The sequence below is a fragment of the Leuresthes tenuis genome, unplaced genomic scaffold, assembly GCF_036924035.1.
Source record: "Leuresthes tenuis unplaced genomic scaffold, fLeuTen1.0.hap1 SCAF_6, whole genome shotgun sequence".
Classification (NCBI taxonomy): Eukaryota; Metazoa; Chordata; class Actinopteri; order Atheriniformes; family Atherinopsidae; genus Leuresthes; species Leuresthes tenuis.
Window position 1 is genome coordinate 18,964,068 of NW_027325360.1, and position 17,912 is coordinate 18,981,979.

Consider the following 17,912-nt stretch of genomic DNA (forward strand, 5'->3'; position numbering starts at 1 on the left):
TTGTATTTTCTGGAGTGCATTCAAGTTTTCTGTGTAACTGATTTTTTCCACTTTGTGTTGTTTTCCTTTTGGGATGTCCATTGCAGTTGTTGTTGTTTAACAACTAACTTTAACGACTTCTTCTACTAGATCCAATCCACCAACAATGTAATCTACACTGCCACCCTCTGGAGACACAACCTCATTTGTCTGTTTGAAATCTGTCACTGGAAATATGTCTGATTCTCTTGTCTGTGGCTTTTCAAAAGAGCACGTCAGATTTAATGATGAATGGACATTTCTGGGTTTTCGCAGTAGTTTTGTTTACTTATGAGACATGAATACAGCTTCAGAAAGACAAAATCCGCACGGAAGAAAATGTGAATTGAGAACTTCATCTGCATATCTTCCATCTTCATTTGCCCTCTTGTTTTCTACCATTCACAGGTTGGAGCTTCAGTATGGGCTCAGCATACCAGTTTCACAGCTGGAGGGTGTTTGTCGTCGTTTGTGCCCTGCCATGTGTGTGTGCTGTGGTGGCGCTTACCTTCATGCCAGAAAGCCCCAGGTTCTACCTTGAGGTAAACTGGACCAAAATATTCAGACTAAATCTATTTTTGTCTCACCTGAATCTGCTGTATCAGTTGTATCTTAAAGGATGGCGTGTCGCGGTGCTCTATCATTGTCCACAACTGTATGCACTTACCAATTTTGAATTCAGCATCTGTCAGGCAAATTGGGGGTACTTAGACATTTTCCATTTTCCAGTAGGTGTTTAGTCAGGCCAAAACAGTGTGAGCAATGCAAACTCTTTAATCAGGTCTTCTGTGTGTTTGGAAAACAGAGGCATAGAGATCTGTGACGGTAGGTCGGCTGCTGCAGGATAATTAACCCTTTGAAGTGAAATGAGTCACCATTGTCGTGACTCTCATCATGGAGAAATCAAAGGATGATATTCATGTACAGTAATTGTGGATGCCAAGCTGTTGCTGTGAGACTGGTCCTATGAATGTATTTCATCTTCTCCGTCTCCCCCCCTGACTTTCCTTCCTGTCAGGTGGGGAAGCATGATGAGGCCTGGATGATCCTCAAACAGATCCACGACACTAACATGAGAGCGCGTGGGCAGCCGGAGAAAGTCTTCACCGTGAGTGTTTGTTTCTGTGGCGTGTCGTCTTGGCTGGTTTTTCCTGATGCTTAAGGTAGCAAAGAGGCTTATATTCTGCCACCGCTGGGACAGGTTTTAAAGCTTTCACTGTGCAGGATCATGTCTGAATTATGATGTGTCTGAAAGCTGTTTTATGTCATTCAGGCTTATTTTCTGCTTGAGCTGCACTTTGGGAAAGCCGCTTAGTCAACACATGCTTCTTGAAGTGATCGTTTACTGTACTACACATTTATATTCACCTTTTTGATTCTGATGAGATATTCCGTTGCTTTTCATGTTCTCCTTCAGTCTTTTGGAAACATGTGAAATTACTGCATAATTATGTAAGAAATAGTAGTAGTGTTAAGAAAGGAATATAACTCTAGCACTGTGAATATCACTATATTTTCTGTTACCAATTTAACAGGTAAACAGGATCAAAATTCCCAGACAGCTGGATGAATTGGTTGAAATGGAATCTGAATCCGGAAACCCTGTTTCCAAGGCTTTCTTTAGGATAAAGACTGAAATACACGGGGTAAATATTCATCTTTTATGTAACTGAAACAGAACAATTTAAGTTTTTTTTGGCTGTTTGAAAGTCTTTCTTCTTGTTGGATATTTCTATCTACCACCTAAATTTCTAATAAGTCTCTCATCTCATTTTAGATCTATCTGAACCTCATGAAGTGTTTTAAGTACCCAATGCAAGAAAATATGATGCGACTGGCCATAGTATGGTTCACGCTGTCTTTTGGGTGAGATGCTTTCTGATGTAATTTTTGTGTCTTTGGTCATATAATAGCTCTAGGGAGTCAGGCTGGCGGCCACATCGCATTTCTGTCATCTTCATCTCTCTGCTGTGCAGAGCTTGCGTGGTCTCAAAATCAATCAGAGCCTGTGGATCGATACTGTTTCATTGGTGGGTGCAGAGATGGGAGAGAAAGAGGCAAAGATAAAGAAAAAAATACTTTTTCAAAATAAAAAAGCAGTCCTTTTGCTGCTAGCATTCCACTGTGTCTCTCTGTCTATCAGTCCATTCTTACGTCAGACTTCAAACGAAAGCCAACAATCATTAGCATGCCAGCTGATCAGTTCATACTTGGTAACCTACTGTCTTTGTGTCCTTGTTATCACAGGTATTACGGCTTGTCTGTCTGGTTTCCCGATGTCATCAAACACCTTCAAGCAGATGACTATGCCTCCAAAGTTAAGCTGCACAGCAATGAACGCATTGAAGGCTTTACCTTTAACTTCACCCTGGAGAACCAGATCCACAAAAATGGCCTCTTCATTAATGACCAGTACGATAAGTCTACTCACCTGCTGGTTTAAAGGTTGCAAAGTCTTACACAGTACAGTATAATCTAGCAATGTTAATTACACTGCACTTACATTTGAATATGACTTTACTATATTTGCAATATGCAAATTAGTACATGGAGGTAGATGTGGGTTACTGTGCCACGGTTTGAACAGTGAACATGATGATACTTCCTCAGATTTATCAACATGAAGCTGAAGTCCGTCACCTTTGTTGACTCCACTTTTCGTAACTGCTACTTTGATGACGTGACCTCGGTGGGCTCCTACTTCAGAAACTGTACTTTCATAGATGCATTCTTCTTCAACACAGGTGAGTCACCCCTGTGTAACGTCATGTTCAGTTCAAGATTCTCACTGTTTTTCCCCTAACGATGATTTTGTAAGCAGCCCAGAGCACATCCTCATGTTAAAATTTCTCAGAGGATGTGACGCCAAGGAGGACGTCAACAAACTCTCCAGAAAAGTGTTTATTGAGGTTACAGGACAAGAGAGAAGTACAGTCATTTACCTGTATTTTCTCCAGTCTTTTTCTTTTTTTCAACTACGGGAGTTGCCATTAAATGAAATGCAGCTTTAGGGCACCTCTGCATTTTCTTACTTTTTCAGACCAGAAAGCGGAGACATTTCTTGGAAACCATTGTCATCGAACGCAATCATTCTTCACAAAAGCCAGCGACAGTGATGAGATAGGATGGGTTAGAGTACATGTCACGAGCAACTTGCACATCTGTCATGGCACCTTTATATATATATATATATATACAAGTTTTGGAGCAACATGTGCTGCCATCCTGATGATGTATTTTTCAAGGGAGGTTTTGCTTATATCTGCAAGACATCGCCACACAACGTTGTTTATACTGTACATAAATATAAATACTGTATGAAAATAGAAAATGAGGCTGAGATTGGATGTTGTACTCCTTGTGCTGTTTTTAGAAATGTATTTATTTATTGCTCTCTGTTTGTTTTTTGCATTTGCTGGAAAAGGAGTTTTATGCTTTGTCATTTTGGCTCCAGACATTTAGGTAAAATGATGTTTTTTTTTGTTTGTTTGTGTTTAATATGTGGGCAGATATTGATGATTCAAAGCTGATTGATGGCACAGAGGTAATCAACAGCACTTTCACCCACAATAAGATAGGATGCCAGATGACATTTGATGATGACTACAGTGCCTACTGGGTTTACTTCATCAACTTCCTGGGGACCTTGGCTGTCCTGCCCGGAAACATTGTGTCCGCCCTGCTCATGGACAAAATTGGCCGTCTGTCCATGTTAGGTAAGAAAGCGGATTAATGTTCATCTTTGAAATGGGACCGTTTTTTAGGTGACAGGCCACTAAGAATGACTGTTGAATGTCAAAACTATTCACGAGCTGGATCATTGAACATGGGAGATCATTTTAACATTGGCTTTTATGTGTGTTTGCATGTTCATCAGGTGGCTCCATGGTCCTCTCGGGTATCAGCTGTTTCTTCTTGTGGTTTGGCACCAGTGAGTCCATGATGATTTTCATGCTGTGCCTGTACAACGGCCTGAGCATCTCTGCCTGGAACTCATTGGATGTGGTCACTACAGAGTCTTTCCCTACTGTCAGGAGGTCAGGGAACAAACACAAGTGCCTCTTTACAGATAGAGTTGTATTGACTTGTTTTGCGGCTCACTTTTGATGAACAGATAAATCGTAGAATTTTTTTGCAGATAATCAACCTATTTTTCTCTGTCTTCCTTACTTTCTCCATCTCCTCTTCCTCCTGATGTTTCACTCACCAGGGGAACGGGCTTTGGGTTCTGCAATGCTCTGTGTAAGCTGGCTGCTGTCCTGGGCAACCTGATTTTTGGTTCTCTCGTCGGCATCACCAAAGCCATACCCATCCTCATGGCGTCGTCTGTGCTTGTTGGGGGAGGCCTGGTTGGACTCCGCTTGCCTGACACCCGGGCGAATGTCCTCATGTAACACCAGTGTGATGTGCATCAGCTGGGATGAAACCTGTGAGTCCTTGAGGAAGACTGGAAAGCTATGGTGGAAGGAGTGCAAGTGGCTTGGTTTATTTGTTTCTTGAGACTATTAATCACATTTCATTAACATACCTTAGTTAAAGCAAGATAGCAGCCAAGCTTTTGGGGTTTCATCATAACAAATCGTATCCTTGTGAGGGTATTATAAGCTCAGTCCTTATGTGGATGATTTGTCTGGGAGTTTCACATGACCAAGATGAGATTTTGCTCAGGTTTTAAAGCTGCGGCTTCGGATTGGAGTTTTGTTTGAGTGGTTTCACCCTCCAGCTGCAGTCATAACCTTGCATGGAGACAGCGCATGGTTGGAGCTCAAGGCTTTTAATATTGATACAGTCTTATTAAGACAAGCCAGATGGGGAAAAAAGTGAAAAACAAGCTGTAATGAGCACAACCAACCTGCTGTGTGACAACCCAGGGAATACATGATTAGACAGAGAGGACTCATTGACAGCTGGCTTACCCACAGGACCTGCATATAGTACACAGGAAATGTGTAGAAACTCGTCATGCAGAAATGTATAAAAAGTCTTCAAAAAAAGAAACGGCGCTTGCAGATAGATGACTCTCACTTGTACTGACACATTTTAAACCCTACACTTAAATCATAGTGTACACATAATACTGTATTTTCATACATGACATTTTTTCCGACATCTGCAACAATTCAAAGCTGATCGTTTACATAGCAGACCAAGTCCTTTGCATTTCCCGGCTATAAATGAAAAAAAGCTATTTTCTTGTACTAGTTGCTGTATGTTAAACTGAATCGGAGGACGCTAACTTTATTTGACCATGTGTAACAGTGGAAGTTGGAGTGTTGAACTGCTCATTTTGGCCAAATGCTGGTATTCCACATCCCCCTCCACGTGCCGTGTTATTACATAAAAGACTCTGACCTCTGACCTCTCCATCTGATTTAGTTTTGTGTTGAATCCTGCTTGTGGCAGTGACGGGTCCGGCTGCTTCCTTTTAAAAATACTAAATGGCCTTTTTTAATGTGCCTCTCCTTGACGGATGCAGTCAGCCTGTAGTCATGTGCTGTCCAAAGGTTATAAGGGACAGACAGAAACTGAACAGGGACTAAATACATTCAATTTTCAAAAATTGTTGTATATATGCAACTGAGTGGCTTCACAGATTCGGATTTTTGTCATTCAATCCATATTATTCATACATCTTTTCTTTTACGACACTGATAGCATCATGACACTATGATCACTGGCTTAAAATTTTAAAATAAAAACCTTTTTATGAGGGTCATGGATGCCTCATGATGAAAATGTCGTTGAGGCATCTTTATTTTATTTCATTTTATTCTATTCTTCTCATAAAAACTCAAATTAAGTTTCTATTATTTTTAAGAATAAGTAAATTAAATTAATCTAAGGTCTGTTTTTTGTTATGACTCTCCAAGTTCTTTGAAAAATGCAATAATTTACTTTTGAATACAAGGCAATTCTTTTAAGAATTATTATGCATTTTGTTTTTCAGTACAGAGACTTCAGTGCACATTGTTTATGATATATTGATAAAATCAAGTTGCTATTTTCATAGATTTATGAAAGGGAAATAAAAAGAATTAGGACATATGCCAGGGACATATATTATAACAAATCTGCTTTTCCTTTCAGTCCCATATAATCTGTGCCTGTGTATCAGCCCACGTTCTCTGGCACATTTCTGGGTTTGTAGTATCTGTGACTGCGGTATAGGCGTGATTTGTTCTTCCACTGCTGCTGGCTCACTCTCAGCTACTCTAAAGAAAAACTGTGTCGTGTGTGTGCATCCACTTCCAAAACCTTTTCCCGCATTTCCTAAAATGAGTTGAAAACATATTGTGAAGTGTGGTGCTATGGCACAACAGCTATTTTTTGACCCTATGATTTAGATATTTTTAAAACAAGAGTATGGCATACAGGTTATGGGTAAGAGCAGTGACTGAAGGCCAGCACTGTTGACTGCTGACTGTAGTAACAATATGAAAAGAGGATGATCAAACTAGTGGGTGTATTGGGGAGAAACACTATTTCTTTTCATGTTTGAGGTATTTGGTGTAAGAATGTAAATATTATGTACATATCAAAGCTCTTATAGATGACGTTCTGGGCTAAATGTGTCCGAGCTTCTTTATTGACTCGTGTCTCCTGATTTATCCGAGCGATAACTCCATCCACTTTATCTCTGTTGTACATCTCCGTGTGTCCTCGGCTTTCACCTGCTACTGCTGTGTGTGTGTGCGCGTAAACTTGCATGTATGTACGAACACTTCACTTCTTCTGTGCTTAAATTTGTGTTCTTCCTGTGAATTCTCTTGGCAGAAAATGACGGCAATATTCAGATTTTTTTGTCGAGGAAAAATGTGAATGTATCACTCTTGTAGGTTCTATTCATCCATTTTATGGAGTTATTCAAATGTATGTGGATAATAAAGTTGTGAATATTAATGTGAAAGGGTATGACAGTCAGAAGATGACTGAGTTGTGTGTTCAGGGGTCCATACGTGAGAAAATATGAGAAGAAATATTTGCCTAATGATGGCCTGCGAATGACGTTAGACACCGGAAAGACAGGGATTGCAGACTGTGCTGCTACTGAACATATATAATAAAAGTTATGTTCTCTAGCAAAATGATGCTGTGTTTTTATTTCACATTATTGATCCTGTTAAACATTTGAATAAAACTGATCTGCTCTGTTGGTGTATTTAGAACAGCAGCTTGATGAAAGCTGTGCAATGTGAAAGAACTACACATCAAATGTAGTATTGAGTATAATAACTGTGATACATGAAGTGTTAGAATCAACTGCAACTACACATGCCGATTGAATCAGTGCAGCAAAACGCAACCGTGCAACTTTATTCAGGTTTCCTCTGCCGTAGACTCAAAGTTGAATGATGCTGTCACCTAGTGGCTAAAATCAAGCATAGAAAGCTGTCTCCTGATTGACCATGTTTAAATTCAGAGGCAAATGCAGCAGTAACAATTAGTCCAGATGAGATTTTCTACCATTATATATTAACCCTATTAATCTTGCAAGGTCCCAGTTGAAATCGTGGATTGTTTTGAGGAAACTTTTTTGAAAACTATTGACTTAATGCGAACTTGGAAAATTCTTATGCTCTTGTCCGGCATTACATTCTGCGCTATTATTTATTTGTTGGTGTATCCTAATGTTGACCTTAAGATTTCTTTTCTTTGTGTAAAACCTGCACTCCTTGGTCACTTCATAAGATGACCAAGAAAACCTAATCTCATGCAATGCGAATTCATCAACTCTACTACAAATTCTTCTTTCACAAAGAAATGTACAGGAGAAACATTGATCAAAAAGTTAATGAGCCATGTTACAATTAAGCCAGCATTAAGTACAAAAACATAGTAGTTTTAATGCATTATGAAATCACTAATGAGAAATATCACAACGTTCGCTCTGTTATTATGGTGTATATTACTCCGGCTTCCTCCCACTGCCCAAAAGCATGCATATCAGATTAATTGGTGACTCTAAATTGACCTTAGGAGTGAGTGTGAGTGTGGATGGTTATTTGACTTGTTTGTGTCTGGGTGGCCCTATGATGGACCGGCGACCTGTCCAGGGCGTACCCCGCCTCTCCCCCAATGACAGTGCAATGAATAGTAATGCTGTTCCCACAAAAAGATAAATATATTGATCTATTTGAAATGATTCTTGAGAAATTTTACCATCAAAATAAGCCAAAATAAGTATTTTTCCCCTCTTCTTCTTCTTCTTCTTCTTCATAATCTTCTTCTTGTGAGCTTCGGTGCTATGTTCAAGGATTGGTGTGATTTAGAATGAATTGTGAAAACTTTCAAATGTTGCCTTTGAGAGTAATATGTCAATAAATCACAACTTTATCATCAATAAAAATCCATGATTTGAACTGGAAAAGTGAGATGATTGGGCAGAATGGCTTCAATCCAGGCGGCCAGAAAAAAACGAGTGGCCAGGTACAATATCAATGATGCACCAGTATTGATGCAAGCAAGCTGGACTAAACCTGGTCAGTATGTTGCCGGTATTTGTTATCTGTATGGGGGTGTAAAATAGGCCCATTAGTGTCTAATTAAGTTTACACACCCTAAACCTGACCAAATCTGACAAGGTGATTTTACAAACAGTGAGCCGGAAGTGTGCTTGAGAAGTCTGGGGCTTTGATCAGCTCTTGATGCACATACAACTAGGAGTGAACGCGAATGCATCATCCCATAGCTTTTGACCAGCAGGTGGTGCAAGGTGCTAAATCTACACCTACAGTTCAGTCAATCATTTCAGAGGGGAGTGAGGGCGAGATAACGCCGACCGGGAGCAGTTTGTCCAAGAGGCGAGCAAAAGTTTTAGCACACCATGGGGTTTGTTCGCTGCAAGTCACAGCTGGTACTTTCATGAAACTTTTGGGAACTGTTTTGCCCTTGTTTTCGGCATCCCCACCCCACCCCCCCAACCCACTTAAGAGACACGAGTTCTTTTATTCATATCATTATCAACTGAGAGGCGCGGCTGACCTCTGAAACGTTAGCTTGTTGACTGAAGTTATTTCCAATTCAGACGAGCTCACAAGCGGAGGAAACGAGGCAGGATGTACCATGAAGAAACCACGACGTTACAGAAGCCACGCTATGGAAGTAAGTAACATAATTTTTTTTAACGTTATTTGTTTAAAAACTAATAGCGGTTACTTCCCACTTTGCTTGGCAGTGAGTGAATGCGAGCTAGCGTAAGGTGCCATGACAGGGGATGTGTGATGAGCAGCAGGTGGTTCACCTGCCCCTAGCTTCACTTAACGGCAGGAGAGCTGCCAGTCTCTGTTATATGATAAATAAATGAAAAGTGCGTACAGAAGATATTGTCACTGATGCGCCGACATCTGGGACGTTGAAATGTAACGTTTTTCAACATTTTTCGCTTAGTTTAATTCTGTCACGGTGTCCTCAAATGCACCACAGTTTCTTTTTTTTTGTTTGACGTTGGGAGCCTGTACAGCAGCATATCTACCATAATTAGGGGTTTTCTCATAGTTTAACCATTATTTTTTTTGTATGTCTACAGCTGTTAAGATGTCTAAAGCCCAATTAGTCAGTAACTGAAGTTAACTAGTAAGATAAAATCCGCAAAATGCTTCCAATTCTTGTGTAAGTGATATCTTGTCACTGATCTATATCTATGGGGAAGCCTCCAATAAAATTACTAATATCTATATTGATCGATTGATTGATTTGCCTCTGACTTGAATCGTTGGGTTTTATTGATCAGATCGTCCTACTGTAGTTCCACAGGGACACGTGCAATATCAGTTGGTTGCAAATGTACTAAAATGCTGGCTTTGACTTGCTGTCACTGCACCAAACAGGCCAAAGTTGTCCTGAGTTGTCCACAGCATATGCTCTGACTTGTCATCGTGGAGCAAAAGGAAAGTCTTTCCCTTGGAATGATTTCATTAAATGTCACGCTAACCATGGTTTATGGATTTGCCCGTGAAATGGACTTGTCAAAGAGCAGTATTTGTGTTAATTTGTCATTCCCCATCTGTCCCCCAAAACACCCCCCCCTCAGGAATAACCCTGAGGCTGAACAAAAGCATGAGTCATTATGACGAGGACTATAACTTCGCTCCAGTGATCCTGTGACACAGACGAAAACAACAAACTCATCCTGATAGTTAAATATAACATGCAGAGCAACAGTGCAGACGGATTTCTTCCAGGAAGTGTGTGAGTGAGGCGGTTAAGGTTGTGTGTAACGGCCAAGCTGGGGCTGCTCTCACTGCCTTGGACACGAGCGCCTAATGCATTTTTCAACCAAGTCATCAGCACAGCTGGGCCACTTAATTATGGTTGGATAGCCGTAAAAATATGCGTGGCTGTAAAACATATCATCCAACTGGTGGGATGCTTGTGAGTGTGTCTGCATTTGTTTGGCCTGTGCCTCACATGTGAGGCTCTGCTGAGACTTGGACAACGGATGTCTCTACAGGTGGCTGATGAATGGACAGAATTGACGGAGTGCCCTTGAGAGGTTTAAAAGATTCAGGCTTTCAGAATTTCCCACATTTGAGCAAGTTTTAAACTCCCCTTTGTTGCTGTAAATTAAGAAATACACACACACACACACACACACACACACAATCACTGGAGATTCACACATGATTATTGAGTTTACATTTTATGGAAAGATTAATTGGCTCCTTTTATGTAGATGGATTAATTTCAACTGGCCATGACAGTTTACAGTCCCCCCCCCCCACATGAAATGTTTTGAATTACATAGGTTAATCGGCATAATCAGATCGCTTGTGTCCAAAAGCAAACCAAGTGTCGTCTTTATGTGTATACAACACCTTTTTTCTTCAATGTTACTTTCGTCCAACTAAAGAAGATATGAACCCTAAAGGCTATGCTAGTTCACGTGAAGCCTCGGTCACAAGCCTGTGCCCCCGTGGGAGAAAGCTCTGTTCCTAAACCAGGCCCCTGCGTCTGAGATCGTCCTTTCACTCAGCCAGAAATAAAGAGATTTGATTGGATTAAAGTGGGGGTAAGGTATGCCGGGGGGGGAGGAGATCTCATTAAGCTGCAGGTATAGATCAACTCTCAGCAGAAGTTAACTGTCAGTTGGGCACACCACTAAGGGCCATTGATAATTTCCCATAAAGGGGTTAATCTGAGCGTGTGGTCGAGTTGAGTTGTGAGCATGAAGTATGGATTTGAGCAATAAGTTAAAAGTTTGAGTCCATGTTAGTCGGTCCGATTGTACAGTAGTGTGTGCTTGATAAGGCTAAACGCATCACAATTAAGGAGAATAAAGCCTTTACGCCATGCAGTTTAGTGTCGATGTCAGTATTTGATTTGTTTACGTGCCTCGGCTCTTCTTAGTGTCAGTCTGATGGACTAAATGCTTTGTGTTAATTGTTGAACAAGATCCTGTTATGAGTCGTGTGAATTTTGTAGTGTATTGTGAGAAATCTAATGTATTTAGTCATGCTAACCTCCTGTATGAAAATAAACCATGCATAGAATGGGTGTTCTGTATCGGGATCCAGCAGACTTTGTTTCTCTTGTCCAGCTTTGTAGAACAATCCTTTTTTTCTTTTTTCTTTTTTTTTTACTTCAATGATACGTCATTAATGCCAGTAAGAAAGTATTGCACACAACAAACTGTGACGAAGACAACGAAGTGATTTTAATTGTTCTTCCTTTTTGCAGCAATACAGGATGACGAGAGGCTGTCGGCAGAGGAAATGGATGAGAGGAGACGACAGAACATCGCCTACGAGTACCTGTGTCACCTGGAGGAGGCCAAACGGTATGGTGAGAGGGGATGAGGTGGTGGAAAAAACTTCTGTTCTTGGGCTTTTTATCTTTACACTTAAGGGTTTGGTTTTTCTAAGTTAGTGTAATGAACATATTTGTGGGGAGCTGCTGAGAAATGAAGGCACGGAGAGACGGTGAAAGGAATGTATGCATACATTTTGCTTGAAGTTGTAATGAAAGACAAGGGCATGCATGTTGGATACTGATACAGAGCTGTAAGCATTCGTGAGAACACAAGACGGGAGAATGGTTCTATGTCCACTGTCTAAGCTGAAATGATTAAATAAAAACCTCTGATTTTTATGATTATGTTATTGTAAAGACGGCAAAAATCTGATGAATCTTTATGAGGTGCATGAGCAAAGTTTACACTATAAACCACTTCCTGTGTTCTTCTCAAGGGCATCCTACTGCACAGGAAGGAACAGGAAGTGTGATCATGCCTTTTCTAACACTCTGCTTTTGTGGTACTACCACGCACTCACACAGAGATTGTTTCCCGGGATAAAAGACATGTGCTTAAATCCCATAACAAAGCCGGGCTTCTGCTCGGACTTACCGCTTTTCCTCTAACCTTTTTTTTTTTAAAGATTATTGCTTGATACACTTTGACTTGGTGAAGACTGCTTGGCGAGGCTACGTGATCTTCTTATGTCACAGGATAGCAAGGCTTTACAAGGGCTAAAGTGAGCAGATTCAGACATCCATCATAATCACTTAGATTGTGACACATTTTGAAGTGAAATGCCACCTTAGCTGTTTAGACAAAATAATATGTAGTGATATACCAGGGCCAACTTAAAGTTTGTACATATTCGTATTTGTACATAACTCTTGAACGTTAATTTTGTAGGTAGCTGTTGGTTCTTGCTGTGCCTTCTGACTTTCCATCAGTCCTGTCAGAGTTGCAGTGGAACCTCTTTTCTGTGAAATGTGTCGAGTTAAATTAGGATTAAACGACCTCTAATGAAGCTGTAAGCCACCGAGAGCATGGGATTAGGCTCTGGCCTCAGGAGTCACAGACCTGTTGTATGAAACAGTTGGCAAGGCGTTGCCGTGGTGACACATGCTGACTAATCACTCATCTTGGACAATATGGTGAAATAAAATGCACTGATCGGTAGAGGATGTCTAGGAAAGCACAAAGAGAGACGAATCATCTTGGTTTTCTGCAGTTGCAATTGAACGACTGTTGGAGCTTTTTGACCACGATCAACTCGTCAAATGGTTATTAAATCTCTCCAGTAGAGAAGCGTATAGTTGTGGAATTGGTGCCAAGGTGCACTGAAGGTGAATTCATCCTTTAATTTCTTAGCTGTGTGTAGACTCTTCTAAAGGAATGCATCCAACCCACACCATTAACCTGATGAGGAGTTGTTTCGATTCTGAGGCTCACTCGTGCTTTATGAAAAGTCATTTATATTGACAAGCTTAGTAACAGTTTTTAGAGCTGGATAATGGTGTAGTTTTCTGACGTAGAGGGTAAAAACACTGGGTTGCCGTGACAGCGTGGTGTCGAGTTTTCGTGAGCGGACGTACAACAACGCTCCTGTGTGACAGAAAATGCTGTGAGCATGTTTTTTGTGGGTCTTTACAACTGTTCACTGAAGTTTACTCATGGCACAATCCACGTCGTTGTCAGAGCTTTTTCAGCCCGCAGACTAGTAGCTCTGATGTAGTTGTGTTCTTATCAAAGTTGTTTTTGCAAATGATAACGTGCGAATAAATGAAAGGGAAGAGAATGTGACTTCTGGCTGACTTTTATCGACCGCTGATACTGGGTGAGTCACTGTTGCATCATAAAACACATTTTTGGACGTAAATCGGGAGAGAACGCGATAGTTTAGTTTGTACGTATCCATTCGCCTACGATCCGCTGAATTCTAAATAAAACCGTGTTTCTCTTTACATTTATTCTGGATGCAGCGCGACGAGTCTGAAAATCACTCATTGATTTTTCAGCTGCAACGTTTTCTGCTAAAGTCCTTTAATAACTTCTGTGTTTTGATTTCAGTTGCACTTGCATTTAAAATGACTTTGAATGTTGGTTCATGTGCACAGCTCACAGGCTGCTGCTGCTCAGCCGGACAGAGAGAGGTGGGGGAGGAAAAGCCAGTGCTCTTCTGTTGCTTCTTTGAACAAATATACCCACAGAGTTGCCAAGTTGGCAACACAAGGCTCCAGCTCACCTTGTTGGCAGTAAATATAAAGGCACTGTGGTGCGCTCTGTTTTATTTGTTTTTTAAATATAATTAAGTTTGGTGTAACGCAGAGCTCTAAAGTACAAAAGTGTCTAATAACTTTGTATTTCCTAAAGGTAAAAGGCGACCTTCAGGCTGCATTTTAATGTTTTGGGAGCCTTGTAGTGGCTGTTTCTGCCCTGCTGAGTCAAAGGTGTGCTTGTGTATGTGTGGGAGAATCACTGTGTTTTAGAACTGGCCTCAACATCAATATTTGAAGTGCTGTCAACCCCAAAGGCTACAATTGTGTGTTCTGTGTTTTATTTGCTAGAAATGATATATACTTAATCCTCTTTGGAATTTCTTCACATGATATGGGGCCCTGGACAGACACTGATGTAAACTGCAACTTGCCCGGTCAGTGGAGGCACACGGCGGTGCACCTGTAATCCTACTTTCTGGCTGCCTTGCTGCTTGTATGAGTTGTGTATGAATGCAGCTATTTGATTCGCTCAAATACTTGTTAAACAGAAGATTGCTTTATTGCTCAAAGGCCTTTGATCTCTGACTTCCATCTCTAAAGAGTTGTTGTCAGTTGATAGACACGCCCTGCTACAGACCACACAGGCTCACTCGTTAAAGGTTTGTAGACTTTGCACCTTCTCTGGAGAGTAAAAAGCTGATGGTTTACATTTGTGGCATTTTTTTTCTTTTGGAGGGGGAAAACTGGATATCTCTTTGGTTTGCTTTGATACAGATCCACCCCTTTGCCATGTTAGACCCGCCCTGACCTACCACATATCCTGAATTTCATCACAGGCACACATGCAATAGGGATAGATGATCTGTCAGAGAAACCACAGCACAAACTCCTCACACACTGACTGACTTGATCACATGATTAGTTGCACATTTGGTTGCCTGTCAAAGGTGCAATTCCTTATTTTCTGCATCCTGTTTTTGTACCAATTATATTCTGAAAGTTATAGCAGGAAGAGGTGATCCATATCTTTACTGCTTTGACACTTAGGATGTTGACCTGCTCGCTCCATTCTTTGTCTGCTAAGTAGTCTTTTGATTACTAAATAAGCTGTGCCACAGTTGAGTTAAGCACTGCACCCAGGACACAGCGAGCGTGGTCCTAATTTTACTCGTGTTGAGTTTGAAAGCTTGGGCAGGACTGTAGTTCATCTTGTGACACAATCTTGCATGATGAGGAGCAGATCATATGGCAGATTAACATCGTCTTTTGATGCAAGATCGTCGGATTACTCGACCTGGAGGCGGACAGAAAAACTTATGACCAGCATGATGCCAGCTTCCTAAAAACATTTGGTGTATACAGCCATGCTGGCGCTGAAAGCAAAACAGGAAGGTTTTTACTCATCAAATGTTTAGATTTTCCAGAAAGCTTTATTTTGTGCAGCACTTTGGGTCACAGATGGGACAATGACAGGAAGGCCTTTTTTTGGAGGGATGTAAACACGAGTATTTGCCCAACCAGCTTCAGGAGACGAAGTCTTCCTTTGTTTTAAGTGCAGGATGTGAAGTTTCACAGGAGAGCTACGTAACACATGTTCCAGGATGTTGTCAACGTTTTCATGTACCAAACAGATTTGCTTTGGAATTGAGCCTATCATCAGTATCAGTATGTTTATGTGTTTTGGGTTTGCATCACTGCTTTGACCACTTTGTCATGTTAGCCATTGTCAGTTTCACAGTGATTAGGTTCCAGATAGGTTCTCCCGAGTGGCAAGTATAGAAGTTGTTCAAGGTTAACTAATCATTGTGATACAACAATGGTATCTGCTAAATGTCAAAACGCTCCACAGTCCTACAGGTTTGGACTAAGAATATCACTCTTAGCTTACTGAACTTAATCCTTACCTTTGAACAGAGTCTGTTGAATGTAAGTACATTACTATACAGTACTGGTTGACAACTTATTATGCCCTGGGTTTGTTCTTTAAGGTGTGCAAGCTACACTCTTTTTGAAAGTACATGGTGTGCCTTAATGTGCTGACATGTTATGTCAGAACGGGTTCATTAAGTACCTGCACGGCCTTAATTAATCCAAACAAGATGTTATGCGTGTCCATGTGGGAGGTAAGGCTTTATTGTTGTTGCTAAGAGTGAGGGGAGGCAGGATTTGCTGGTATGAATGAAACCCATCGCCGTGAACCGCACAATCCCTTTTCAGTGAAGGATGAACTCACTTATAGAGTAATAAACAACTAGGTAATAACTCACACAAAAGTTTTCTTGAAAATCAGGACAGATGTGCAAACATAGCAGTAAATATTATGTCACTTGTCGGCAGAAAGATAATGTGTAACAGACTCTCATACCTCATTGATTCTCCATGCTCACAAATCATTCACTAGCTCTTTGGAATGGGTTTTCCCTAATGTCTCTGGGAATAGTCTGGCCGAAGCTGCAGCCCCGAGGCCGGTGTTAAACCTCTCAAAGGGAGATGACATCAGTTTGAAATTAGGTCAGCGCTATTCCATCACACTGAATATTTTCGGTCCATTTTTTTAGCCTCTTCGATCATCTGATAGCAATAAAATTGGCTTTTGTTTAATGATTGCACGTGGCCTTTAACGAGGGGAACAGTAAAAGTGTAATCCCTGTTCGGGTTTGGTTATTGACTGAATGAAATGTTGAAGAATAGTTATCCCCGTTGTCTTCACTTTGTCCACTTGAAATGTGCAAGAAGCTCAAAGCACAGCCTCTAAATGTGCCTGCTGCCCCCTTTCTGAAGCATGCTGGACTTCGGCGTGGGTGTTGACTGTAACGATGCCAATTTCCATCACACCAACCGATAATTTCAATGCTCTGTTAAACCTGAGTTACAATGACCGGTAAAGCCTTTGGATCCGAGTAGTCTCGTGATTTCCTCCGAAGAGTAAATCATTGTCACCAGGACTTTTTTTTTCTTTTTTTTTTTTTTTTTAAGCTATGCTTCTGAGGGCAAAGCTGAAGGTGCCCTCATTTTGTCTTCACACAAACCTGTTGGTGATTTTGTTGGCCATCACACATAGAGGATCTAAATGTGAATTGATCTTACAGTTCAGATATTATAATACATTCTTATGTTTCTGCTTAACTTTTTCACTTTTGCTTGTATCAGGAAGGGCAGCAGGTGAAGGAAAATTCAATATTGACTACATGCCGGCATTCAGCCACAAAATATCTGCTCTGCCATGTGTAGATATCACATGGCAGAGTAAACAAAAGACCACATACCATGGCAAGGCTACAAAGAAGCTGATAAATTTCATACTCCCAGCTCTTTTCTTAGCCGTTTATTAAAATCCTCTCGGCTTTTTTCCATCCATCATTAATGCTGTTTGGCTGTCTCTTCTCATCTTAATATTCATCTTAGTGTTATTCACTTATTTGTTATATTTCTTTAACAAGTTTGCTTTTATTCTTTTATAAATTCAGTAGAAAGCTGTTTTTTTGCCAAGTGCCAAGAGATGCTTGGCCTCATCTTTTCTGTCTGTGTACTTCCAGGTGGATGGAGGCCTGCTTAGAGGAGGACTTGCCCCCTACCACAGAGCTGGAAGAGGGACTCAGGAACGGTGTTTATCTTGGCAAACTTGCCAATTTTTTTGCCCCTAAAATGGTGTCTGAGAAAAAGATCTACGACCGAGATCTGGCCCGATATAAGGTAAATCTTCTCCTTACATTGACTTGCTTTAGCTGAGGTCAGACTTGTGCCGCATTTGGATTTTTCGATTGCGTTACATGTCGGAAAGACCGTTTCCAGCTCTTTCAGGCACTTCCTGACAGTTGAAAAAACACAGGAAAAGGGGAGGAAGGTGTCGGGCCGGTTTTCAGTCACTGTGTGACATGGAACTTTTGTGCTGAAAACAGTAAATCGCAAAATAGGTTTTTAGGTGAACTTTGGAAAAAATATCACTT

General features: G+C 40.8%; 2 protein-coding genes across 2 annotated transcripts in view; both read left to right on the forward strand.

Moving 5' to 3' along the window:
• Positions 1 to 7,065, forward strand: part of sv2ca (synaptic vesicle glycoprotein 2Ca) — a 31,102-nt gene extending 24,037 nt beyond the window's left edge. Inside the window, exons 5-13 of the mRNA XM_072388070.1 lie at positions 427 to 560; positions 1,037 to 1,126; positions 1,554 to 1,664; positions 1,796 to 1,884; positions 2,266 to 2,430; positions 2,629 to 2,762; positions 3,528 to 3,734; positions 3,896 to 4,055; positions 4,229 to 7,065. Of these exons, the coding sequence (XP_072244171.1) occupies positions 427 to 560; positions 1,037 to 1,126; positions 1,554 to 1,664; positions 1,796 to 1,884; positions 2,266 to 2,430; positions 2,629 to 2,762; positions 3,528 to 3,734; positions 3,896 to 4,055; positions 4,229 to 4,412 (1,274 nt within the window). The 3' untranslated portion in view covers positions 4,413 to 7,065. The remainder of the gene's footprint in view (positions 1 to 426; positions 561 to 1,036; positions 1,127 to 1,553; positions 1,665 to 1,795; positions 1,885 to 2,265; positions 2,431 to 2,628; positions 2,763 to 3,527; positions 3,735 to 3,895; positions 4,056 to 4,228) is intronic.
• Positions 7,066 to 8,824: 1,759 nt separating this feature from the next.
• Positions 8,825 to 17,912, forward strand: part of iqgap2 (IQ motif containing GTPase activating protein 2) — a 33,584-nt gene continuing 24,496 nt past the window's right edge. The window contains exons 1-3 of the mRNA XM_072388071.1: positions 8,825 to 9,120; positions 11,695 to 11,794; positions 17,502 to 17,658. Coding sequence (XP_072244172.1) covers positions 9,075 to 9,120; positions 11,695 to 11,794; positions 17,502 to 17,658 — 303 coding nt within the window. The 5' untranslated portion in view covers positions 8,825 to 9,074. The remainder of the gene's footprint in view (positions 9,121 to 11,694; positions 11,795 to 17,501; positions 17,659 to 17,912) is intronic.